This window comes from Epargyreus clarus, unplaced genomic scaffold (assembly GCF_041222505.1).
Source record: "Epargyreus clarus isolate Ecla_fem2 unplaced genomic scaffold, WU_Ecla_fem_2.2 ptg000009l, whole genome shotgun sequence".
Classification (NCBI taxonomy): domain Eukaryota; kingdom Metazoa; phylum Arthropoda; class Insecta; order Lepidoptera; family Hesperiidae; genus Epargyreus; species Epargyreus clarus.
In genome coordinates this window covers 12,267,713-12,294,229 of record NW_027332217.1, presented here as the reverse complement: position 1 = coordinate 12,294,229, position 26,517 = coordinate 12,267,713, and the positions used below count along the sequence as shown (strand labels likewise).

The window sequence follows — 26,517 nt, the reverse complement described above, 5'->3', positions numbered from 1 at the left end:
CCAAATCCGAAACTATAAGGATTAGCGAAAAATACTGAAAGGAGTTACGAGGCCGATTTTAATAAAAACTAAAACTGCATCATTACTTTTTTAAAATAACTTTTTCCTCAGCCGGGAATCGAACGAGTTCATTTTGAAAAAAAAAAACACCCTCTATATTATTTCACTATCTGATAGTGTTGCTTATAAGGATCAAAATCTGGGAAGTAATGATAAATGACAAACTAAAAGAAAAGCCTCAATTTTAAGAAAATACATATTTTTTCATATTAATTTGGCAGTTAAGTTCATCAATTTAAACATTTCGTGTATCAACATTTTTTTGGCTCAATGTTTCTAATCATTCGAAATGGACGTTTTGTTTCCCATTAATTTATATTTTTATGTCCGACTTAGCTAAGGTTATTTTTAGGACCATTAAAATAGATTTACTTGCTATGGGCGGAGTATCGTTTAATACAGGTGTAAAGTTGAAAATTTGCGAGAATTACTTTTTAGAGTCAAATCCGAGTGATTACTAAAAAAAAAGATATAGAAAATCATATTACACGTTGAAACGAAGTTGTAATCAACAAACAATAAGAATTTACTATTTAATCAGTTATCTATTTTCATTAAAAAATCAATCTTAAAAGCGGCGGTAACTTATTTGCCAAACTATTACTTTCTCATACTAAGCCGTATGTCATAGTCATAACATCGAATAATTAGTTGATTAACCAACAAATTCTTCAATGGTATGACTTATGTCTGTTTCTAAAGAATTATACATAAATCATTTGTTATGTATAATCCTTAAGGATTAGTATGCCAATGTATGGAAAAATACGTATTTTCTTCAAAATTTTCCTTTTCCTTTAATTTGTCACATAACATTACTTCCCAGAATTTGATCCTTATAAGCGACACTATCAGATAGTGGAATAATATAGAGGTGTCATTTTTTTCAAAATGAACTCGTTCGATTCCCGGCTAAGGAAAAAAATATTTAAAAAAACTAATGATGCAGTTTTAGTTTTTATCAAAATCGGCCTCGTAACTCCTTTCAGCATTTTTCGCTAATCCTTATAGTTTCGGATTTGGCCCTGAAGGCCCGTTTTAAAAATTCACCCTGTATACGCTAGACAATGTCAATCTTTTTAAGAAAAATGAACATGTATGTTAAACTTACCAAATTAAAGGGTAAAACTAAAACAGTGCCTTAAAAGTTTTGCCTGGGTTATCTCTAAGGCAAGGGCGCCTTTTCTTAGACAGAGATGCAACAGTCAAATTATGGCCGATTAGAAATAAATAAATATACCCATTTTATAATAAAAACATGTGTGTACATAAATTCACATTTTTCGCGAGGAAAGATGCAACTTAGAGGCGTAATTTTGATAAATTTAAAGACAACTCATATGTGTAATCGGTACACGTAATATGTTAACCGCCGTTTAGGTCACAGCTCAATTTGAATGAGATATACATACATACATGAAACATAAGGAGGTTATGTGTACAGGAGGAGTTTAATTATAAACTGAATAATTACATATTCAAGTGCACTAACAAACTCAACACGCGGCGTGGGTGCTTTCATAATTACAAATATTGTTTACTCGGTCCATAAAACGTATATCATAGGGACGATATATACTGACAGAGGGCAATTTAGTATGCCACGCCACATAATATATTGCCCTGCTCACCGAACACGCCACGAATAGGAAAATAATAACAACTTCTGTGTAAACCCATTTATTGGGCGTTGATAAAAACGTACCGAACACGCGTGCTATGACAATTTGTAGGCCCATTGGCATATATAATATTCATGGGTTCATTTCGTTTCGTTCTATATCTCGATGTGATTCAATATCCAATGTTCTATATGAAACGTTGTTACTAATTATTGAAATATAATTATTGAAAACTAATTATTGAAAATGAGTTCGTGTAATGAAATGCAACTTTTTGTCAAGGATATGTTTGATCAATTATGGCAGTGTGGGTGGCAGTATTCTCTACCTACCAATTATTATTAATTTAAATAATTGACGTGTAATATCGATCTCAAATAGCGCACGTTTTTTTTTTCAATTATTTCGTAGAAGCAACGACAAACCCCACTGTGGCAACCTGCCGCTGCCGAAAGAAAGATGCCGCTACAACGTAAAATCTAAACATCTTTCAATTATTTCGAATTGAGACAAGAAGAGCACTCTCGTCGATTCTTCCCTCTGGAAGGGGAGTCAATTAACATTTTTTTTTTCTAGGGAGACATATGTTCAGCTGCAATCGTCGAAGATATGAAAGATAGAAAACTTAATTTTGTTTTAATCTGTTTTTTTTCCAGAGTTCACCACCACCCTTGAGTCCGAGCGGTCGGACGAACGATGATGACGCGATCGTGAACATTATCCAATCAGCGGAGGAATTCATTTATATATCAGTCATGGACTACGGTCCAGCGCTGGAGTACACTCCCAAGTTAAAGTAAGATCATGTTTAGATGGATATCTTATTATCTTTAAGTAGAATACACTTCTAAGTTAAAGTAAGTTCGTCATTGGACCAATGTTTTTGTCTAATTATTTTTGTGTATGTCACTGACAATCACATTCACGACGTAGGAGTCATGAGAGTTGTTTTCTGATTTGAAGAGTTCCAAATTAATAATTATCAAATCAAAATTAACTCTTTTGCTGCTGCACTTTGAGGTTACGATGTGACATTAACAGTCTGTTTAACGTATAGCCTCAATTTTAGAAGTCAGCATTTTTTTACTGACTTTAAGCAGGATTTTTAGATTATAAAGATGTTTCATTTTTAACCTTAAGTAGGATTTGTAGATTAGAAAAATGTTTAATTTATTTATTTATTCATGATAAGTGGGACTCGTAACATCTTTATAGAAACTGCCTTTATAGAACTGCCTCGATGATAATTAATTATCCCAAAAAAATAATTTCTTAAAGAACTTTCAACAAACTGAAACTACGTTTATTTTTGATTATATTAAAATTTCCAGATTCTGGCCGAAGATAGACGACGCGATCCGTGCCGCGGCGTTGGAGCACCGTGTGAAGGTGCGGATGCTGATATCGTGGTGGCGGCACTCGCCCGCCGCGGAGGACCACTTCCTGCACTCGCTGGCCGCATTCTCCGGCGCTTACCCTCGGGTTGATATACAAGTGGTATGTACATAACAAACAACCTTTAGGGCTATTTTTTTTATAATATAGGAGTAGCAGACGAGCATGCAGTCCACCTGATGGTAAGTGGCTACTGCCGCCTATGGACATCTGTAATCAACCCTATATAGGATTACATATTCCTACCTGGGGTCGACCACAGATGCGCCGCTATCCCTGAGGACTAAACTGGAACGCCTCGGAAAAGTATGCCTCCCTTACCACACCCTTAAAATTAGAACAGCAGCCATCAGGTTGACTTCATGTCTTTTGTAACTATTGAAATAAATAAATGTTATATACATCTCATACAAGTTACAAATCCACTCTTCTATAATCGATCACTTATTTCTTATTTACACGTAATATATTATTTCACCTTAATATTACAGCGTCGCTTCATAGTACCATCGACACCGGTTCAAGACAAGATACCGTACGCGCGAGTCAACCACAACAAATACATGGTAACAGATAGAACCGCATACATCGGGACATCCAACTGGTTTGGAGATTACTTCGTGGATACTGCCGGCGTAGCCTTCGTGTACCAGAACGAAGGCACCAATGTCACTAGAGATATCAGACGGGAATTACAAGACGTGTTCGAGAGAGATTGGTCGTCGCCGTACGCGGTACCACTCAGACGGTTATAGCGAAGAGATCTTTAGTGATAGTGATAGACTGATTTAATTTTCAAGGACCATTAACATCAAATGTCTCTGTTTAAAAGTATTTTAGATCAAAAACAGTAAACGTATTTCTAAGCAAAAATATCTCAATCAAAATTTTATAAGGACAAATTCGATAAATCGTTGAGAGCGCATCGTATTACTAGCAGCGGTGACATTGTTTGAGTCCACGACTAGATAGTATGCAGCTGAATAAATAAATAAATAAGCTACCGTATTCTAGTTGAAAAGATGGAAATGCACATGTTAACATTTTATTGTTCATTTGGTCGCAGCTCTGTAAAAGTTACTGACTTCGTTTGAATTTCCACCTGCCTACATAATAATTCTAACTTGTTAAAATATATTTATAAAAATGACTTGATTCTTGTCTCCGATAAGAAAAACCTCTGTGTAAGGTGTAAATTATTTTTTATCAATTAGGGACGAAGGTTTTATCTTCTGAAGATAATATTTTTTATTTACCCTTTCTATATGTGTTTGTGATGTCCCAATTTAAACCTAATATAAGAGCTTGTATAAATATAAGCTGTTTGAATGAGTGTGCCTTCTTACTTCGTGTGATTTTAACCTACCAAGTCTTGACTATCTTGAATGAGTGTGTAGATTTTTATATCTTCTAGATTAGGTAGTGCCTAAAAACATAACTAGTTGTTATCGGCAGTTTTAATCGCCGTACAACTTTGTCGGAGAAAATGTATATTCATTAAAAAAAACTATTAATAAAAAGAAAAATATTAAAGATCCGAGTGGGTCGGGTCTATCATATATCTATTGACATGTTAAAAAATGTAATCTATTGTTGGAGACAGCTTTGTTAAGATAAAATACAGTTATTTAAAGAGTTTAAATACTAATAAAATAAAAAATGCTATACGTTATTTTCGGATGCAAGTAATTATTAAGTAGTTCTATTGATTATCTATTGAAAAAATATAATTATAGAACAAAGAAATTTGAACAAGTTTATGTATTTTATTCGTAATACTTTTGTAACTATACATATCAAACTTTTCTCAGCCTTGTAAGTAATACAATTGTAGAATGTTTGCAGAAAGCTATGTTTTTAACACGATTGCGATTTAAAAATTATATTGTTCAACATAAAAAATATTATAAAAAAAAAATTATGGTAAGTTAACACTTAAGATTACTTCAAGAAGTATTTTGAAAATTTAAATAAAGGGGTTCGAATTGCATTGCATTGCGTTTTGAATTTAATCCTTTCCTTTTTTTTTGCAAATGTTTTTATGCCACTTTATTAAATGGGCATCTTAATACTGACTGTGAGCCAAATTTGGTATGTCTTTTATGTTACCCATTGATGTACAAGAATGATTCTCTCAGACTTCTCGAGTTTAGAAATGACAATAGAGGAAGATCATTCATAAATAATCATGGCTAAAATAAAACAACTTTTTTATATAAAATCATAACTGTAATGAAATTAAGACACTTTTAAAGAACACTGAAAGTTCTTAGCACCACAAAACACTTTATTAAACAGTAACAAATGTAGTAAAATTATCATTTAGTATTTGGTGATGCTAAGCTATAGTCCTCAATTCAGTTACCGTACTCAGTACGAATATATAAATTTATATCTATCTACATCTAAATATTACTGTTACATTTTCACAAATATCGTGTAATATTATTCTAATGCTTCTTTCTTTTGAAAAATAATATTGTCCCCTTTAATCTATCTTCATTAATAAGGTATTGCTAAATTTAAATTTATTGTATATTATTGTTAATATGTAAATGAACATGTGTGATGGGAATAGCTGATATGATTTTTGAGTCCTCCGTCAGCCAAACTCATTGTAATTGTCGTGGAGTTATGAACACTAAAGTTGTTCCCGTATCTTGAGTTGCACAGAAAAGATATTAATTTGCTTATGACTGACTTAACACGCAAAAATGATGAACTTGTAGTACTCAATCCAGATTCGGAATATTATACGGTTATATTCGATCTTTCCACACCAAAAATATACTAGAATATTATACCTGGGGTCAAATCGTAAATAAAAACTTATTATAAAACTACGAATTTTTAATATTAATACGAAAATAAAACTAAATGGTTACTATTAAAATAAAAGAAAAAATCACTTAAAAATAAATAATATGAACGTCAAATATGCAAAACATAGGTAATGTCAAATTTTGTATATAATTTTTTTAACCAACCCTTTTATATCTCAATGTTTCAAGTTCGGAAAGTCAATATTTCCTTTTTAAATAGTAGTCACATTCAAGGATTTTCCTCAACGTCTCGTCGGAATAGAAAGATTTCCAACCAAATATTTTTGCATACAATTCGGGCTCGAACGGCATAATAGACTTTAGAGTTTAAAAATACTTAACATTATCATACTTATGAAAAAGTGAAACCCCTGTCAAATGTTATGGACTTTTAAACCCCGAAGTATCGATAATTTTCATCTCTATTATCACTTCATTGTCTACTTATGGTAATTTCCTCTGTTTACGTAAGTAAGTGACTTATGTACATTTCATTGAAAATCAGAAGCTTAAAACTCCACTTTGCTATCCAAAATTATGTAAGACGTTTTTATTTATACCGAATGAACCTTTACATGTCGACATTTTAATGTCATAGGATCTTAAAACTCCATTTGTGTCCGAAACACTACACTAAAATTAAGGCATGTGTTGCATAGCGCAAGGATAGCGGTTTTAAGCATGTGTAGCGCTATCCTCGACGAAATCTCTAGCTTCTTCTTGCGTGACACATTCCACATGTGATACCTTGTTTCGGAACTTGACGCCGTAGAACTTGTGGGCGTGTTCTAACAGCTCCGGCCTGAAGGTGGTCGTGATGAACTGTGCTGAGGTTGATAGCTCGTGGATCATATTCGCGATCGCTTTACGATGTTGCGCGTCTAAAGCCTAGAAGTTAAAAAACAATAATTTAGAGCCTGTTAATTATGCTATAACGCTAATTGCGTTACTACAAATGGTTACTGGCTAAACCTAAACTATTCTTCATAAACAAAGCAGTATAGAAATGAACGTTACTTAATTTTATGATGAAATATTATAATTTTATGATAAACTGATTGTCCAATAAGATACTTTAAACAGTAATGCAATATTAAGAATGTATGGAATGTATAAAAATGAATTCCTTCTTTCTTATCAGTTAGTTCATTTCGTAGTACATACGTGTTGCTGAATGTCACTTTCGTACCCAACAAACAACACTTGGTTACTCCTAAAATATTTGGAAATACTCAAATAACTAGACTCACTATGTCAATTCGCTAAAACTCAACTTACCTGATCAATTTCGTCGAACAAGTAGAACGGAGCCGGATCGCACTTCTGTATGGCGAAAATCAACGCTAGGGCTACAAGAGACTTCTGTCCTCCTGAGAGCTGGTTCATTTCTCTCATATCACCCTCGCCGCCGGTAAACGACACCTTAATACCAACTCCCGTGAATTGATCGCCGTTTGCACGCTGAAAAATTAAAAAGTTTGAACTAAAGTACTACAAAACAGAAATGGAGAAATGAAATAATGTGTTTCATATCATTGACCTTCAAGAAAAGTAAATAAATGTAACAGACGAAAGTCAAGTGGGTGCTCAAATCATGTGCACTACATAATGAAAAATCTATAATGTACCTTTTAATTTTTACCTTTTTAATTAACAATAACTAATGATAAATTATTTTAATCCATGAATAAATGAATGAATCGTTACATGAACGAATTGCTGCGTGAATGCATGAACGAACGAAATTATGTATTAACAACGTAAGAGCAAATTATTTAATTGCTTTCCGTTACTTTCTAAAACTCGAGAACGGCTGGACCGATTTGGCTAACTTTAGTTTAGAATAATTTGTGGAAGTCCTGGGAAGGTTTAATATATTTCATAAATAGATACAAAGTTTGCCGGGTCAGCTAGTATATAGATAGATAATAACTAGTTCTTACCTCAGGCGTGACATCTTGTGCATCATCTGGTGCCACTCGCATGATGAGACTACCTCGACCTTGGGGCACCAGTTTCTTGAACACCTCCGTGAAGTTCTTGCTCACTTGCTTGAATGTGAACTGGATAGCTTCTAACTTGCGATGCTCGAGCGTTTCGATTAGCTCGCGGATTTTCTCGCCACTAAACAATAATTACATTTGACTTTTGTAAGATTCATGTAAATGAGCATGTAGTACATAGACATCTGTAGACAACTATTAGTGCTTAGTTGAGGAAGATGGTAGTCTAAAAAGTAAGCAGTCATCCACAATTTCCCACCGAAACAGATTCATGTCAGAAATAGGCGTGGGTTGCACCACGCCAGTCAACCCGTAAAGGTTCTTCAAACTTTAAACGAAGAAGGGTCTTCCTATTAAGGGAGACATTGCTGTCCATCTATCGTGTTCAATTCATGGGAAGAATGTAAAAATTCATTCAAAGTTCTTTCACACTTCAATCGTACTAAATTAGATGGTTTTTGATATAAAAAAAATAAACGAAAATTTCAAAATAAAACACGGTTGTCTATTAAAACTAACTAAAAAAAATAGCGTAATACCCAATGCCCTAATATCCAATAAGTGAAAAAAGTGTCAAGGTCCCACAAAACAATTAAGCACAAACTTTAAAAGACAAGATAGTGTAATGACTTCGGACACTATATATTACACGTTAAAATACTCATCGATTACTCGCAACGATGTCTTGGATGGTGATACCAATTTTGTCAAGTTTATTTATATTTTTCGTCGAAACTACTTATGTACCTCCTTCGGGAATATTAAAAAAAGTTGAATATGATTTTAATTGTACGGCAATAAATAAAAACGCGACGGAATTAAATATAACGCCTGAGGATTCGTCTTTAAATATAACATTGTTAGCGAAAAAATACGGATATTCCATCGAAGAACACAAGGTCACTACGGATGATGGGTACATTTTGAGTTTGCATCGACTAACAAAAAACGAGCGACTTAATACGACAGACAGAATGCCTGTTTTTCTAATGCACGGATTGTTGGATTCGTCTGACAGTTGGATTCTTCAAGGACCGAATACAGCGCTAGGATACATTCTCGTCGATAAAGGATACGATGTATGGATGGGAAATGCAAGAGGTAACAAACACAGTTCATCGCATACACATTTACAGCCGGATGACGGACGCTTTTGGAAATTTTCTTGGGAGGAAATAGGAACTCACGATCTACCGGCTATGATCGATTACGCGCTCAAAATAAGTAATATGGAAAGTTTATACTATATCGGACATTCCCAAGGAACGACAAGTTTTTTCGTTATGATGTCTTTAAAACCGGAGTATAATACAAAAGTCAAACTAATGTTTGCTTTATCACCGATCGCATGGCTAAGTCACGCTGAGAGTCCCGTATTGAAATACCTGTCATTACCGAGTAGTATATTCCAGTTCTTTCAATATATCAACGTGTTATCCCCCTCTACGGATTTGCTGAACCGAATCGTTACGAACGTATGTAAAGTGACGTCATGCAGTAACGTACTCGAAACGTTTTTTGGTAACAATTGTTACATTAGCGATACGATGTTGCCTGTTATATTAGAACATTCACAAAGTACGTCCTCTGTACTACAATTCTTACATTTTTGGCAACTGCACGAATCGGGCACGTTTCGTCGCTTCGACTACGGATGGTTGGGCAATATTTTAGAGTATAACACATTTAGTCCACCAGATTACGATTTAAATGGAATTACAGTACCAATAATTTTATTCTATAGTGACAATGATTGGTTGTCGCATCCGATAGATGTCGCCACACTTAAGGAGCACTTACCGAACGTTCATAAAAGCTATCACACAAAATATTTAAATCATATAGATTATTTGTATGCCGGTATTGCCAAAGATGCTGTTTATATGAAAATTATTAAAGACATTGAGAATTTTGAGCTACAACGATAGTTTATTAGTAAACATTTCAAATTATATTAATATTTTAAACCAAATTAAAATATTAATACTATATTTTTGTATACACCATATTAAAACCTATATTTATGGGCTGTGATTCAGGATTGTGTATTATGTAGTTTTTTAAGAAGTGAATATGAATATGTATATCATACGATGTAATTTAATATTTTTTAATTTTTATTTCAAACTCACCCAATATCCAATTCCTCTTTCCTCTTATACAATTTCTCTTTCTGCTCTGAGAAACTGATAAATTGATCTAAGGCCTTCTTATTCACGTGGTTGTATTTCTTCAAGTGTTGATTAGCTTTCTCCAGTTCTTTGAATAGCTGAAAACACATGTTAAATATATTTTCTATATAGTTTTATACCAAATTTAAAATATAAAACTCTTAAAAAAATGAATACAGATATGTAAAAATATATTATTAATGTTTTCAATTTTAGGTAAATTACCTATTGATATTGTCTACGAGTACTAATTTACAGTTTTCGAAACATAGAAAAAATATTTCAATTCATAAAATATTAAATGATATAAATAAAATTTTCTCATTCCCTCAATCACATTCAGCCACTAATTTAATGATAAAATAACTAAATTTAATTTATCAAACAGACCCATAAACAAATTAAGTCATATTAAGAACACAGTCTACCTCTACATCTACTCACATGGTATATATATATAATAATATAATTACATTACACATACCTGTTTTAAGGACATTTTCTGATACTTGGAGTGTAACTCTGGGGCATTGGGCAAAGTGCCCAAGGCGGCGATCTTATCTAGAGATTCCTGTATCTTCTCCTGCAATAGCACTTCCTTAGACGCCATTTTCTCTAAGCCTTTAGCGTCTTCCTCCATTTTGTCTTGAGCTTCTTTTTCCTGGACAAGTAGGTTAAAATTAGTAAGCAATAAAAATGATTGAAGATTATACCTAGATTAATAGTTAGTGTAACACGCGTTTAAAATTTTGTGTGATCAAAGTCATTTATTTTTAAATGACTACTAGCATTGGGTCATCTTAATGGAGAGTTCTTTAAAGTGTAGCATATCGATAGCATGAATCAGAATACTCGTGGCGCCATCTCCAGTAAATTTTAGTGACATGTCGAGACACACTTTATCTGCTGGATTCCCCTGAAGAGTACCAAATAGCTCAGTGTACCACCAACCTTATTCCGCCACTTATCCAACTCGAGTTTAAGGGCCTTTTCATTCTTAACAGCGGCTTGAACTTTCCTCTCAACTTCCTCAAGTTCACGATTGATCTGTCTGATGCGCTTCTCCGCACCGCTGAGGTCCGCCTTGCTGTTCGCGAGCCGACGTTTGCGGTCCTCCACTGATATCTCTTGCAACGCTTGCACTAACTCGTCTTTACGTCTGAAATACACCGAAAATCATATCGATCGAATTAGTTATAACGACGAGCAAAGTCCCGGCCGAATCCCTATATAAAGTTTGGCGGTTAAAGCAACGAGTCATCATAATGTTTCACTAAAACAAAATAATCTTTTACACCGATTATAAAGACATACGAACCATTTGATTTATCTTATTTAGCCTATACACTTTCTTCTACCTATCTGTATTGCTTTTTATACCAGATCATTATAATCGACATTGTTACAATGTCGTCACAGGACAGAAAGCATTAAAGATCTCGATCGTCAAAGAATTGGATCGTAGCCTTCGACCATTCATTTTCGATCTAACAATTTATCACTTCAGTCTGTTACCAAAGAACTGACTTGCCTTAGCAATAGATGAAGAATCGAAAAAGACTCCTCAACTGCTATCATTTAACATTTGTGTGTACATTTACTGTGTTTACGAGATCAATTCGAGTAAGTTGCAAAGGAATTATTCTCTAATCCCAAAAACCTAATCATATTCACATGATTAAAATACAATATCAACAAACCTAATCAAGTTGTTTGTGAGCAAGTTTTCCAGCTTATTCTTATTGGCTTCGAGATTCATTCTCTGACTGAAAGCTTCCTTGTTCTCTTGAGTCAACCGCCGAATGGCATCATTCAGTTCATCCACCTTACCCTGGTCTGCTGTTGAGAGCTGTTCCATTAATTCCTGAAAACGAAAAGACGTGATTTATACACTTTATTTTCAGTAAATGAAGGTCTTTTTTTAACCGACACCATATATTGAATATAAAATTGTCTTGGAACGATTAAATTAAAAGTCAACTGTCAACTTTAACAGGAAGGATACAATTTAAATGGTACATTGGTTAAGCAAATTGTACTGTTACATTTCAAGTTCAATAATGCTAAAGTGTCTTTTCTTTAAGAATGACTAATTATCTGGATATTATTAATTATTTAACCAGGAGTCTAATTTATAACACACTAGCGGCTTTGCCCGTGATCTGAGGTTTTTATACTTTTTATGAACCCCTGACAACGTGTATATAAAAATTCATGGCAATCGGTTATGTAAAGGCGTGCATGGTTATGTAAAGTGTTGCAAACAAACAAACTCACGTTCGTATTTAATATTAGTTAGGATTTATGAATTACCTGATGCAATTCAGATTCAAGTCCCTCCTTAGTGGCCTGCATAGCCTCCAAACTCGAGCGGCACTGGGCCAATGACCGTTCTTTGGGTCCTCTGAATCGCTCTATTGATGCTAACTCCTCTTTCATTAGACGGATATCAGCCTTCACTTTGTCGAATATGTCTCTGAAAATTGGAATCAATTATTTTATGGAACTGCTGTCTTCAAGGACATCTTCAAGTAATGGAATAATAATTAATATCCAATAATTTTAATAAAGTGACTAGTTGATCAAAGTAAGTGCTTCATTCACATTCGTTCATGACTACTTGAGAACAATAATTGAATCAAATGTTTTGATAGATTTTGTAGAATTTGGTACTTTTCGCAATCAAGTAGATATATTGTAAGATAAAATGTAAACCAATTAGTAAGAGAAAACCTAGACATAGTAACTAAATGGACTCCTAATGCACGATATTCAGTTTCTAGTATTACATTAGTTAAATTAGTCTCATCATCTCAGCAATCCTCTGAACGCATACACGATGAATTCACATTGCATATGAGAAATATACAGGGTGAATTTTTCAAACGGGCCTTCAGGGCCAAATCCGAAACTATAAGGATTAGCGAAAAATGCTGAAAGGAGTTACGAGGCCGATTTTGATAACTAAAACTGCATCATTACTTTTTGAAATACCTAGCCTTGTAAAATAATAGTGTGTTCTCACTTAGCCTTCCCCTGCTTAGTCTCAGTACGTTGCATCTCAGACACGATGCTGTTAATGCTGCTCTCGGTCTTATTGAGCTCTTGTCGCAGCGTGCTCAGCTCCTGTTCTAGTGATGTGATCTGTTCCATCAGCTCTGATCGGGTCTTTTGCATCTCTAACCGAGAGCGGGATTGGTTGAAGTAGCCACCTGTTAGCGAACCTTTAGATGATACCTGTTGAATTTTTTACGTTTTAGTTTGCTACTTTTTTATATGATCTATTGCTGAAAAGACCCATCTCATTACATATTTCATACGTAGATGCTGGAAGTTTAGATAATATAGAGTTTTAACTACAACCAAAATATGATAAAAAACCGGCACTAACGGCTTAATGTATGTGTTGAAAAGCACAAAGTTTTAAAAAAAATCTGATTATCGTACTAAATTAACAATCGTGCTCAACATTACTAAACTTTGTAAAGAACTTATAATTTACACAAACGACCCCTATGATTTCTTATATAAATAGTATAGTTATTTGTAGTTCGACAAGAAGTATTTAATACAGCTGTATTCCAGTACGAACGGAATAGTAAGGGCAACATACTTGGACTAAGTATGTTGACTAAGACGAAGCATAATAATCATATCTGTAGACAACCTCAGATACAACTCTAATCATACCAGGAGTTACTGCAGATCTCTGAGATTGAGTGAGCTTATTTGCTACTTCTATATCTATACATATAAATAAAATTGTAGTGTCTGTTTTTAATATTGAAATAACCGCTTTTTACTACATGCATATGAATATACCATACGGTACATATACCAAAATAACATTTTTACAATTTTTGTTTGTCTGTCTGTTTGTTCTGGCTAATGTCTGAAATGGCCGGACCGATTTTGACGGGACTTTTATTGGCAGGTAGCTGATGTAATAAGGAGTAACTTAGGCTACTTATATTTTAGAACTAGCTGTGCCCCTATTTCTTTTTAACGCGTGTGAAACCGCAGGGCACAGCTTGTTATAAATAAAGTAGTTAGTGCCCCATGCCACTTACCTGATCTCCCTCTAAAGTGACACAGTCCAAATGGAACTGCTTGCCCAACTCGGTAGCACACTCCAAGTTTCTACATATGAGTGTCTTGCCAAATATGTACTTCATTGCTTTTGCATACTTTGGGTCATATTTGAGTTTCTGTACCATTGCAATTGCATTCTGTAAAGTGAAATAGTGGTTTAATGTCACCAATCATAGCAACCGTAAATTTGAAAATGACATGTATTTTCCATTCATCCATAAAATCTATAAATTATTTATCTTATTTAAATATTGCTGAATTATAGCAAACGTTTATTATTATTTTATAAAGTACTGACGATTATTTATAAATACATATTTTATATAAACATTTAATGGACATATAAATATACGATTGGTTTTCGCACAATAATTTACAGAGACCGCAAAATATTGTCTTCACAAGAATAGATATTGCCCAGATATTGAACCTGTAATTTCTAGCTATGGACAGTCGAAACCCTTACCATTTGCATCAATATCGCGGTGCGCTCTACTATGTATATGATATGACAAATCAAATCAAATCAAAAATGTTTTATTCAAAATAGATTCTTCACAGAACTCTTTTTCTCAATACATCTACCACCACTTCACAAGGTATTTCGTTATGGAGTAGAAGCGGCAAAAGAAACTCCATAACACGCTTCAAAAAATACAAATAGACAAAATAAACCTCACATTGTCATTAGGATACACCATGTCCCTAACTTGCAGTCTGTTTAACGGCATGAAGGTGACCTCCCCGGGAAGGCTCTGCCGGTTCATCTCCTTCAAAATCTTTGTCCCCACTGTGTCTGATTCTACAATGTGGTGGAACAACCTGTTTCCAGCGGTAACCTGAATATAACAATAGATTGTTTATTATTAAGGCACAAGCAACTGAAAATTAACTGGAAATTATGATATAAACGGTCAACTTATATTTATTGAGAAATAGATACAGGATGAGGATGATGTCTTTTTGTAATAAGAAATAATTAATGCAATAATTGTCTAAATGTATTTATGTATTGGCTAGTGGCAAATATGTGCTAGATGATAATACATTATTACATACAAAAAAGTTTATTAGAATTCCAAAAATGGAACTAATGAACAGGCGAAAAAATGCTATTGACTGTACTAAAAAGAAAATAAACTTAACCTTTAACCAGTGACGTGTAGTCTCACAGGCGTCTCACGTTTTGCAAATTCCTGGAATTGACCACTTCCCCCCGCTCACCGCGACTCTGCGTCTCAGTAGCTTTTGTTTTAGTGCTAAAACGACCATGGAAGAAGGTCGCTTGGTCATCGGTTGTTTAACACGTAAGTAATATTAATTTGAAAATTGGGTGTAGCCTGTGAGGCTACATGTCTCTAGTTGTCATACACTTTTTTTTTCGAACTACTTTTTTATTTTTAGTGGAAAATGCTTCGATCACTAATAAGAACTAGATACACAATCAGCGACAAAAAAATGGCGCGACGAAAAGAGCACCCAAATAGACATTTGGGTGCGCTTTTAGGTTAGTAGTGTTTGAACGTTCGGAGAATAAACATGCCTCAGTGCTCGTTCAAAACTGCAAAAATCACACGTCTAGTACGCTAACAAATGATGGAATATCGTATTTTCGGTAAGTATTATTATTATAAGTAGGTAATTGCTATCACTCAATTATAAATACTGCTATTTCGTTCGTAAATAATTTATTTTTAAGTTTTAAAAATTATCAACAAAAATCAACAGAATGTATAAACCATTTAAATTGTAAAGTCTGTTACTAAACGTACAATTCTTACTATTGCAAGCCCACTTGATTTGTTCGGGTTACATGGTGACTCTGTTCTAACTTGAATGGAGACGCTATTGTTTTATATTTTTTTCTTTAATTAAATTTTTTTTTTTCTTTTTTTTGTTATATAAAAATATTTGTTTTGTATAATAATTAAACATAGGCAATGAGTAAATAGTAAATGAGTGAAATTAAATTATTAAGTAAATTATTATTTAACACATTAGCTGCGGAACGCGGCTTAAAACACCTCGTCCATGTCTGGTCGTTATAGCGGTAAGAAAAAACTTTAACTTCTCTGTGGTGCGAGAGGCATAACTTCCGTCTGGTTCAGTGTAGGAGAGTGATAACTATATGTTTGTGATGTGCTACTGATTCCTAGTTCTATGGTACACCAACCTAATGTCGGGTTTGTTAGACCTCGTGCCGCACTGAACAAATGATAATGCTAACACAGTGCGGAACGAGGTTGCGAACGCCTCGTTTCCCCACGCACCTCGTACCGCACCCCACGCTAGCTTCACGTGGTTAGTGTTGTGCAACACAGTCGAGGCTGTCTTTGTGTTGAAAATTATCATGTCGAAACGTTGCCGAAAAAAGTTGATCATGGAGGAAGATGAAGAAAAACTGGTTGAAAAATCTGAGCCAAAATTAGAATACAGGAAGATATTTCAAAAACAGGTAAGTCACAAATATACTCTGTCTAGGTGAAAGTCCAGTAGTGAGACTTGGCAGGCTAGGCGTATATCCGTATAGTAAGAAATTACATTATAGATAATTACGTTTCCTGTTATGGTTCAAACAAAAGTTAAGTAGCTACATTATTGATATAGGAAACGTAGGCAAAATCGTTATCGAGTATTCCGATTACTCTTTAGCCTAATCTACTCGCTCCTACTTTTCAGAATCCACTGCAAAGAAAGCACATCATCTCGATAAGGGTCCAAAGAAGAAGAGATGTGTCGGATGCTACGAAAAACTCCGCACATTCTTGACATGTCGTGAGGCAGACAAAAAAACCAAAAAAAAAATCTCACGGAATGCACTGTTTGCAAAAAACCTTATTGTCTGAAATGTTTCAATGAAAAACATCCATAACTTTTCCCCTTTTTGTATTCATTCTGTCCATAAGGTTGATAAATAAAAACAATAAAATAAAATCGATATTTATTTTCCCATCACTAAATTATATCGAAACCTGCCATTTTTCAGTGCGGGCCGAGGTGCATTAGACCCCACATTTTATTTTACCCATAGAATATAAACTAACTAATTTGACCAAGGGCGGTGGCAGATCCAGGTTAATCAACTCATTGTTAATAATAATCAAGACAAAAGCCGTCCATTTTATCTTATTTGGCGCCAAAAAAAGGATTTTAGTCTCCTTCGGGCGGTGGGATTTAATACGCCTCGTGCCGTCACAATGTCGGGTATAGGACGACGTTTAAAACAACTCGTAACGCAGTAATGGAAAGTACAGAAAAATCTGTGCCGCTGGGAACGTGTTAATATATTTTATGATGTCTTTTCATCCAACTGCCGCGACAATAATCATAGAATTATTATAATAAAGTCTATTGTCGAAAGATACACTAAAATAAGATTGTTTAACATAGCCAAAAAAGATACGAAAAAAAATAAAAATCCATCGAAAAGACTGTTTTCCAATAAACTCACTTTATTCAAGGGAATTAATGGCATCCTGTTGATTCCATATTTTTATTTTTACTCGACTGCCAAGGAAGGGTTATGTTTTTTGCACGTATCTTGTATGTATCTTTATAAGCGGACTTTAGCTGCACTGCATTTTATTCCCTCGGATCTAACATACGGCTGGGTGAATTTCGACAGTTAAGGTGTCATTATATTCGTCTCAAATATCCAAATGTCCTTAGATAGGTGTTGGAAAAAACTCTAAATTTAAGAAGAAATATACAACGGATTTCTGTCACTACAAAGTAAGCAAGTAATTTAATGAAAATAATCAAAAACCCGACTGCACTATAAAGGCTGAAGTAGAATTTTAAAAAACAGTGAAATAGGCGTTTCATCATTTTTTAGCAAGAAAGCCAAAAAAAAGTTTTATAATAGGTATCTGCTTCAAAAACAAAAGATGTTCAAACAATATTATCCTATTTTATCTTCGTAGGGCTCATTTACGCTATATAAAGAACCTATGTGTAAAATTCCAGCACGCTAAAGATCCGCGGTTTCCCTTTACGTTGGTGTCTGGCGCAGCAACTTACGCATTTAGTCAGACAGTCACCTCGATGTGTTATACACATGTATATATCATATAATATGTGTGTAATCACCTTTTAATTTCCTTTATTTTGATACCCCACTCCATAGTTTTGGTTAACTTTTTTTAAAACGTGTTACTATTTCGGAAAAACATCCACCATTTACGATTTATAGAATATATAACTTCAGTAATTCAAAGTTCTAGTAAATATTTTATATCGTTAGGGGTAGAATTTCATTATTTTTATCCAACAAGCCAGATACAAAATTTCATAGTGTTTGCGTCAAAATTGACGGTTGTTCAAATTAACTTTTAACCCTTATTTTGCCCTCTATGGGGTTGATTTTTCGGAAAGGGATAAATAGGTGTGTCTTTATTCCTATCCAGAAAGCCAAATACTAAATTTTACAGTAGTTGCTTCAAAATTAAAGGATTTGAAAAAAACTGTCATCCCCTGTTTTACCCTCTTAGGGGTAGAATTTCCAAAAGGCCTTTCTTAGTACTTATTTACGCTATATAGCGAACCCATGTGCAAAATTTCAGAACTCTAAATTAAGCGGTTTTGGCTGTACGTTGATTTCTGAAAAATGAAAAAAATCATTTAGTCAGTCAATCAGTCAGTCACCTTGCTATTTTATATATATACAAATTATATGTTTTTATAATCTCCGTTTAATTTCCTTTCATTTGATATCATACTCGATAGGTTCGGTTAACTTTTTTTGAAATATTACTATTTCGCGCCAAAAATCCGCCATCTTGATTTTTTTTTCTAACACCTCGGACTAAGGACACTCGGGTCATTGAGACGAATATAATGACACCTTAATTGTCGACATTCATCCAGCCGTTTGTTAGATCCGATCAAATAAATAAAGACAAACATACAAGATACGCGCGAAAAACATAACCCTTCCTTGGCAGTCAGGTAAAAATAATTGAAATAAATGTTGGTTTACTACATATTTATTTAGTCGTGGGCAATATATTTCGTTAGATAACGGCGCAAACAGCTTGTTGATTTTTTAATTAAATTACTTGTATTTGGTTATATTTTAATTTTAAACTTATTATATTTTTATTATAATAAATTGTGACTGCATATTACTTACTTTCATTGATAAATTATTATTATGTTCATTAAAATTAATTACTTCGACCTAATAAAAATATTAAAAGTAATGACAGTTGGTCTCCACTAATTCCTTGTCCAAGTGACAAACCACGGTCGTCAATTTTTTTTTTCTTTGTTTTTAGCGTCAATTTGACGCCACTTTTTAAGTTCATTTTTGTATGGGATTGTGTATCTAGTTCTTATTAGTGATCGAAGGGAAAATGCCAGAAAAAGCGAGCAAACGTCAACTCCAGCCCACGAATTCACCAAAAAGAAAAATATTACGAGTAGACAGTCCATCTTTTGAGAAGATGACCAATGGTAGTACCGTATTGTTGACTTGAGCGGCATAAATGCTTATATAATATACATCAGCCCAAAATTACCGACAGAGGAGATTTCCTAGTCTTTTGGCCGGTCACTAGTCGTACCCCATATGCAAAGACGTGTTGTGTGCAATGAATTACCAAGGGAGATACGTCTAGTGATAAAGCGAGTTCTGGGTTAGGAGGATATGGTTGAAGAAGATGGCCCAACTTCTAAAACTGTCCAAGGCATGCAGTATTTGTCCAGCTAAACAACACAGAATGATAGCGTACACTTGTATCGGATGTTACAATCCCGTATGTTTGCAATGTTCTCGCCCCTTGTGCAAAAATTGCAAATGATTTATGCCAAATTGAGTAGATGTCAGAATTTTTATTTTTTGTTTTCAGAAGTAGCTATTATGCTTTTTTGTTTTATTATTAATTAGATTTTTAGTAAAAAGTGTTAAATTTCTTATATTATTTATGGAAGGTGTATAAAATGCCAACAAAAGGATCTCATGCCAATTAAGGCTGAAAGATACCAGTAATTGTGATTTGTAGTTTTTTTTAATAATAATAACAAAAACTCATTGAATTCATTTACATTTGTTTCATTATATTCCAATTGTTAAATAACAATCCAATCCTAAACCGTCCAAATGCATTTTTTTGTTAATTTAACTTTGAAAGTAGTAGCCTGTGAGACGTCATGTCCCTTATAGTGTTACAAATTTGTCACGTCACTAGTTAAAGGTTAAATATATTAAGACGAATTTATACTTTGATTAAAATCATTATTCTTATAACTTACTTCCACAGCAGTGTAAATGGCTTTGTCACACGTAAAGTTCTCAATAACCGGTCCATAATACTGCGTAGCGATTTTCGCCCATTCGCCGCCTCTCTCCTGGAATGTTTCTAGTACTTTTCGTACACTGTCTCGTCCGTTTAGAATTGGCTGTAAGGAAAGACGTAAACGAATATCACTTAATTAACTGTCAAAATGCACATTTCAGCTTTCTTATAAAAACATAAAACCCGACTGCGTAAAAGCCTATGGAGGTTTGTCCACCGCTACCGTCATATTTTAGTATTTGTTTTACTTTTTAAATATAATGATATATATTTATTTATTACCTTTCCAGCCATAGAGCGCAGTGCTTGGTCAGCTTTAGCCAAATCTTCTTTAAGTGACGACAAATTCTGAGTCAATGTTGTTTCCTTACGCCATAATTCACTAAAATTAATAAATTGAATTAAAGCATGTAGGTATGCACTATGAAACACATCATTTGTCATCTTCAATCATTTTGAAAATTACAAGAACATTTTTTTAATTTACTTTAATTCTGTAATACTAAACTTTTATTTAACAGTAACTCAAAATTATTTAGATTGCGTGGTAATGGGTTGTAGAAAACCTATGTTAAGAGTTTAATTATGAATCGGACTATAGTCAACTTACTTCCTAGCGCTCTGTTCTTGATCCTTCTTCTTCTTACACTCATAGTACTGTTTATTATGTTCATCGATGGCCACCCGTTGCCTCTCCATTTCCTTAGTGGTGTCCTCGATTCTCTTCTCCAACTCAGTCAGCTTCGCAGCATCACGACGCAAGTCCTCGCGGAGTTTGTTCTCGTGGTCTTTCTTGTCTTTTATCTGCTTGTTTAGTGATCTGTTTTGGTTGATGTTGATCAGTTAATACGATGTTAAAAAAATAAAATGAAAAAGATGTTTTAAAAGATACAAATTTGCGCACGTATGGAGTTTCTTACGCCGCTTAGTCTCCATAGCAAAACATTCCCAACACAATAGCTTCATACGGTTCTCCCTAATTCTTTACTGCGTATACTTTACAATTGCTGTTGCTTCATTATATTTTTCTTTACTAATAACCCTACAAAATATTCAACCCTACAAAATCCAGGAACAAACATCTACGAAGATGTAATACCAGAATATCGGTAAGTTATGAGTATGTCCCTAGATAATAACTTATGTCCTTGACAAAAACATTTCAATATGTCATTTACATTAAACTCACTTCAATTCCTTCTCAATCCACCGATCTCTATCCTGTTTGGAGGTGAACTGAGTCCCTCTGCCTTGCTTCGCGTATAACTCTTGTCGTTTCTGTTGGTTCAATGCTAAAGCTCTCGTACATTCCTCCTCTCGTGCTTTCATCTCTTCGTATTTGGGTTTCAGTTCTTCTAGCTCGCGTTCTTTTTCGGATATCTGCTGCCTGAGACGCTCCAATTCGGCTTCGGCTCTTTCCTGTATTACAGAAGTAGTTTATGCTTAGATAATTTTGTTTATTAAAAACTATGGGGTATTTAATTTTCAATTATTTTTCAATTGTTATAATAATTAATGGAGGAACTTGTTATGGTTCTACTTAAGGCTTAGAACAGCCGTCGGCAACTCGCGACCGGCGGGTTTATTGAACATTTTGCGGCCTACGAATCTATTTCCTCGCCAATATTATTTCCAATTATACGGACTATTCATTCTTTACCATCTTTTTTTTTGCAATTTGCAGAGACGAAACCGGCCCGCCATTACTTTATGTAGCTTCTATATGGTCATGTCGTCAAAAATGTTGCCAACCACTGGCCTAGAAGATAGGTACCTCCTGGCACATCGCTCTATTTTAAATTCAAATAGTCAATATCATGCAAATAAAATAGACAATCAATTGCGTCTACTAGACTATAATAAAATTCCTTCCTATTATTCTATACTACTACTAGACTATTCCTTTGTGAAATTGGAACTACAAATAAAGATTGATAAGAAAATATATTATTTATCTGGAACATTGAACATCAAACCTTTGATTTATTGTCTCCATCCACATCATCAGTCAAGTCTTTGATTGCCAGCTCTAGCTTAGTTTTCTCTCTTAATAACTGCTGTTGTTCTGTAGACAATATATCTTTCTCCTCCCGAGCCGCTGCTACGTCTTTTCTGGCTTCCTTTAGTTTTCTATAAAGTAATAAATAAATATTACAAGATTATTCTTTATTACATTTAGAATAACGAGCACACCAGCATATCAGCAATTTCTAATATTCAATATGGCTTCCATAAAGTATACAATGACAATATGGACACAACGGGTAGTAAAGTTTACATGTATATTTCTAAGTAAAAGTAATAATAAATTGATGTATTGAAATATGGATATTTATCAAAAAGAACCATAACATTTCAAGGTTCCAAATACCTTTAACATGTGTTGGCAAAAAAATGTATGAATTAAGCAATGTATCTGAACATTCAAAGGTATCAATATTTACAAAACCCCTTACCTGTTCGCTTCTCTTACATGGTCCTGTGCTTCTCTCACCATATCTGCATAATGTTGTTGTTCCTTCCCGCTGTTTGAGCGCATTTTTTCTAACTGAAAGATAGTGCAATTAAATCAATAAGATTATGCGTAACAAAAAAAAAATAGACGACCGACGATTCGGTTTCGGCTAAGTTTCGGCCAAAAAAGTTTCGTTTTCAGCCCATCCGAAATATACATTTGTGAACTTCGGTTGAGTTTAGCTGCGCGCGGGCGTTTGTATAACAAGCATTCGTTGTGCACTTACATTCAAGACAAATTGTGTAGATTTTCATAAGTTCATATCGGTTTAAATTAGGCTGGAAACTAAAATTGCGTTTTCGCTATCTGTTTTGGCAGAAAACCAGTTTTGGTCGGTCACTTATATTAAATAATGTGCCTCTTACATAACAGAAATTAAATAACTTATACCTCATCCAGTTTCCTTTTATTTTCTCTGTGTTCAGTGTCGTGTATAATGAACTCCAGTACTCTCCGAGCTCGATCCCACTTTTGGTACTCCTTCAACTCTTCCTTTTCTTCTTCCAGAGTTTTCAGACGTTCCTCGATTGTTTGGAGAAACTCATTAATTTTCTCTACCTAAAAGAACAATTTGTGACCAAAAATTATAACTTGTTTCTCATGTATTCCAAATGTTATTGTTTCTTTTTACCTCATACTCATTTTCTATAATATGTGAGCAAGAAACAACATATACAACATTTAATTTATGTATACAAGTTATGCATTACTGAACTATACATATAATATGTAATAGAATTTGTACTACAATTTGTCTCCATGTAGCTTATTTTATTTTCAATTGACTGCAACCATGCATTGATATTAAAATTCAAATCCTACCCTACTAAGGGATGTAATATGAAGGGAGAATTTAACAATTTGTACATACTCACTGTTATATCTACAATATTAATTTTGAATTAAATAATATTTTTTACCTTCCCAACAGTTTCTTTGAGTATAGTGACAGATTCCTCCCTGCGTTCATCATACACCCGAGTGCCAGCCACTTCCCTGAGTAGCTTCAGTCTGTGAGAATCGGGGGCGATCGCCATTTGGTTAATCTGGAAGAAAAATCATTTTCAGCCTTTCCCCATTAGCCCTATGTTATGTTTATAATTGAGTATATAAAAATGTGTATACTTATGTAAGTAAGAAATTCTACTTTTTTGGGATATTAATAAAATACAAAATAAAAAAGTGCATGTATCAATTTGTACAAGAGTTCAAACTATTACAAAACAAAATAAACATTACAATACCTATAATAGTGTATCATTATGTGTCTAAAAAATATTTAAAATTAATTTGTTACTAGTCAATTTTATAGCTTCGATTGTATATGTTACTTTTGTAAAAATATAACTTTGCCTCAAAAGAAATGTAACTTTAAATATAGTGTTTCACCTTTCCCTGCTTCACAATATAGTATGGGTTGGAGTTAGATAGGCCAGCACTCTCCAACAGGTTGAGTACCTCAGAGCGAGGTACAACCTTCTTGTTGAGGAAAAACTGATCCTTCTTGGATCCAATGACTCGCCGGAGGAATATTTCATCTTTTTCAATCTGAAATTATCATATTATACACATTTCAATCAACATAATTAGATGTAATTCATAGCACACATTATTTCTTTTTAGGTTGGTTATTATTTTTTATTAAGATTTTATTGTTTATTATTCAGAATTCAACAAAGTTGCATATCTCATAGTAAGTCAAGTTCCTCAGTGCAACATATGCTTGCACTTCATTTATATATTTTTTTGGTTTACAAATCAAATTATTTGACTGTGGTGAATGTGTTCTTTTGTTACTGAATATTTTTATTTTTTAATTTATAACAAATTACAAGTTATTAGAATATTTATATTATCTTTATTTTATATCTTTATATTATTAATTATTAATATTATTTATTAATTATTTATCAATCATTTTTTTATTAATTATCAACAAAAACAAACAAACAGGCATTAGTGATATAATTTAACCAAACAAAAACAAGTTCTGTTTAAATACTTACAGGGATTCTATTATCAGAATTGTCAAATATAATTTCCACAAAGGCAGAGATGACTCTGGGGCCCGTACCCTCGTGCAGTAAAGCCAACCGCTGCTCGGGGCGGAGATGGGAGAACTCATCGCTCAGTACAAACTGGATAGCTAATAATGAGAAATCATAATGAATAAACTAAATAAATAAAACCATTTTTGTAAAGTACCATTAAAACCACAAACTAGTGCACAAGATTACGCACTACACTATACTTGTACTATTCCATACTCTGCTAGTGACAATTATTCTTACTAAGATTACTATGTAGTATGGAAGAAGACTAATTCATCAATTAGTCTCAACTAGTGATTGAGATAATGAATAGTTGACATTAAAATGGAAGTTAAATAGAAAAGCTTTGATTCTGTATAGTATGTTAGTTGCTACTTACTCTTTTGTTGAAACTATGAACTGAAGACACAATAGAAGGAAGCAACAAAATGCTATATTTTGTTCATGTGTACCATTACTATAAAATGGGAATTGTGACAATATAAACTTGGGCTGTTTTAATATACTTATAAAAGATATTTATCGATATTAAAAGTAAATTACAGCATTGTTTTGCGTACATTAACTTAGTCCATATAATTTATCTACTAATGTATAAAGTAATAACAAATACTCACCATGAAAGAAATTACTTTTTCCGGAACCATTGCGTCCCACGACCACATTGTGCCGTTTGTCGAACGGTTCAACAACAATTTGTTCCCGATAACTCTTGAATCCCTGAATAATCACCTGTAAACAACAATGTTGATAGACTTGATGCACGCCGTTCTATTTCGATTTAATCGCAAATAACATATAAATGATATTTCCGAGGAACATTTCGTTATTTAACTTGTAATTATTACCTGTTTTATATGCATTTTCACAGATATTTGCCCTTAAAAGTAATAAAAATTATGAAATTAATACATTGACCGCCATTTCTTGAGTGACGTTTGGCCGACTTGGCATTAGATAGATTGACATAAAAAATTTCGTCTGTCATTAGTGCCGTCATGAATAGATTTGACGAAAAATCGATTTTTTAAAACGATTAATAGATACAGCAGTGTCCTCTCGCGGCTAGAAGCTAAAACTAAACTAAACGTAGTGCGCAGAAATTAAAGAGTATAGAAACCATGTGCGGATATCTTTACTTTAGGATATTATTTTTGTTCATTGATGCATTTTTTAAAAATGATGAATTTGGAAATACACCGCTGTAATATACATTTAGCAAATTGATTTCTAGAAATTAAGTGTCAGTCCATCTCATACAATAATACTTAATATAAACATTTTAATTTATAGGCAAAAATACAATAACAATAAATTGTACTTGTCGGGGGCAGGTCTAGGCGTTAAAAGCGGATGACGTAATACCAGATGCTGGCGGCACCTGCACCGGACGACATTCCTTATCGCCTTATGACCCATCTACCTGATTACTTTACCTGCTCTTCCTATAAAAAGGGTTGAAACACTTGATCAGTACGCATTTGGTTTGG

The 26,517-nt window shown here is 33.7% G+C and overlaps 3 protein-coding genes across 4 annotated transcripts in view; 2 read left to right on the top strand and 1 right to left on the bottom strand.

Moving 5' to 3' along the window:
- Positions 1-4,031, top strand: part of LOC140745003 (5'-3' exonuclease PLD3) — a 65,527-nt gene extending 61,496 nt beyond the window's left edge. For both annotated transcript variants that reach the window (XM_073076743.1, XM_073076745.1), the window contains exons 9-11: positions 2,339-2,478; positions 3,014-3,179; positions 3,569-4,031. In XM_073076743.1, coding sequence (XP_072932844.1) covers positions 2,339-2,478; positions 3,014-3,179; positions 3,569-3,832 — 570 coding nt within the window. In that variant the 3' untranslated portion in view covers positions 3,833-4,031. The remainder of the gene's footprint in view (positions 1-2,338; positions 2,479-3,013; positions 3,180-3,568) is intronic.
- Positions 4,032-6,520: 2,489 nt separating this feature from the next.
- Positions 6,521-26,028, bottom strand: SMC3 (structural maintenance of chromosomes 3). The gene is made up of 23 exons (XM_073076742.1): positions 25,876-26,028; positions 25,645-25,759; positions 24,983-25,122; positions 24,366-24,524; positions 23,897-24,022; positions 23,367-23,534; positions 22,918-23,009; positions 22,438-22,591; positions 21,651-21,880; positions 21,072-21,281; positions 20,744-20,843; positions 20,418-20,564; positions 14,846-15,004; positions 14,144-14,302; positions 13,099-13,310; positions 12,387-12,549; positions 11,774-11,937; positions 11,025-11,232; positions 10,558-10,734; positions 10,035-10,171; positions 7,843-8,023; positions 7,178-7,360; positions 6,521-6,787 (listed from the first exon to the last, which is right to left on the bottom strand). The coding sequence occupies exons 1-23, from the start codon at positions 25,888-25,890 to the stop codon at positions 6,575-6,577; spliced, it is 3,612 nt and encodes a 1,203-aa protein (XP_072932843.1). The 5' UTR covers positions 25,891-26,028; the 3' UTR covers positions 6,521-6,574.
- On the top strand, positions 8,583-9,830 carry LOC140745117 (lipase 3). The gene has a single exon (XM_073076890.1). The coding sequence runs from the start codon at positions 8,583-8,585 to the stop codon at positions 9,828-9,830; it is 1,248 nt and encodes a 415-aa protein (XP_072932991.1).
- Positions 26,029-26,517: the final 489 nt, after the last annotated feature.

Bases quoted from the DNA above. Each gene is read 5' to 3' on its own strand.
- LOC140745117 (XM_073076890.1), top strand. From the start codon at position 8,583: ATGTCTTGGATGGTGATACCAATTTTGTCAAGTTTATTTATATTTTTC.
- SMC3 (XM_073076742.1), bottom strand. The intron at 23,010-23,366 runs GTATAAGTTATT...ACTATCTTTCAG, and splicing joins ATAAAAGGAAACTGGATGAG to TTAGAAAAAATGCGCTCAAA. The intron at 21,282-21,650 runs GTGAGTTTAATG...CAACCAAAACAG, and splicing joins TGGATTGAGAAGGAATTGAA to ATCACTAAACAAGCAGATAA.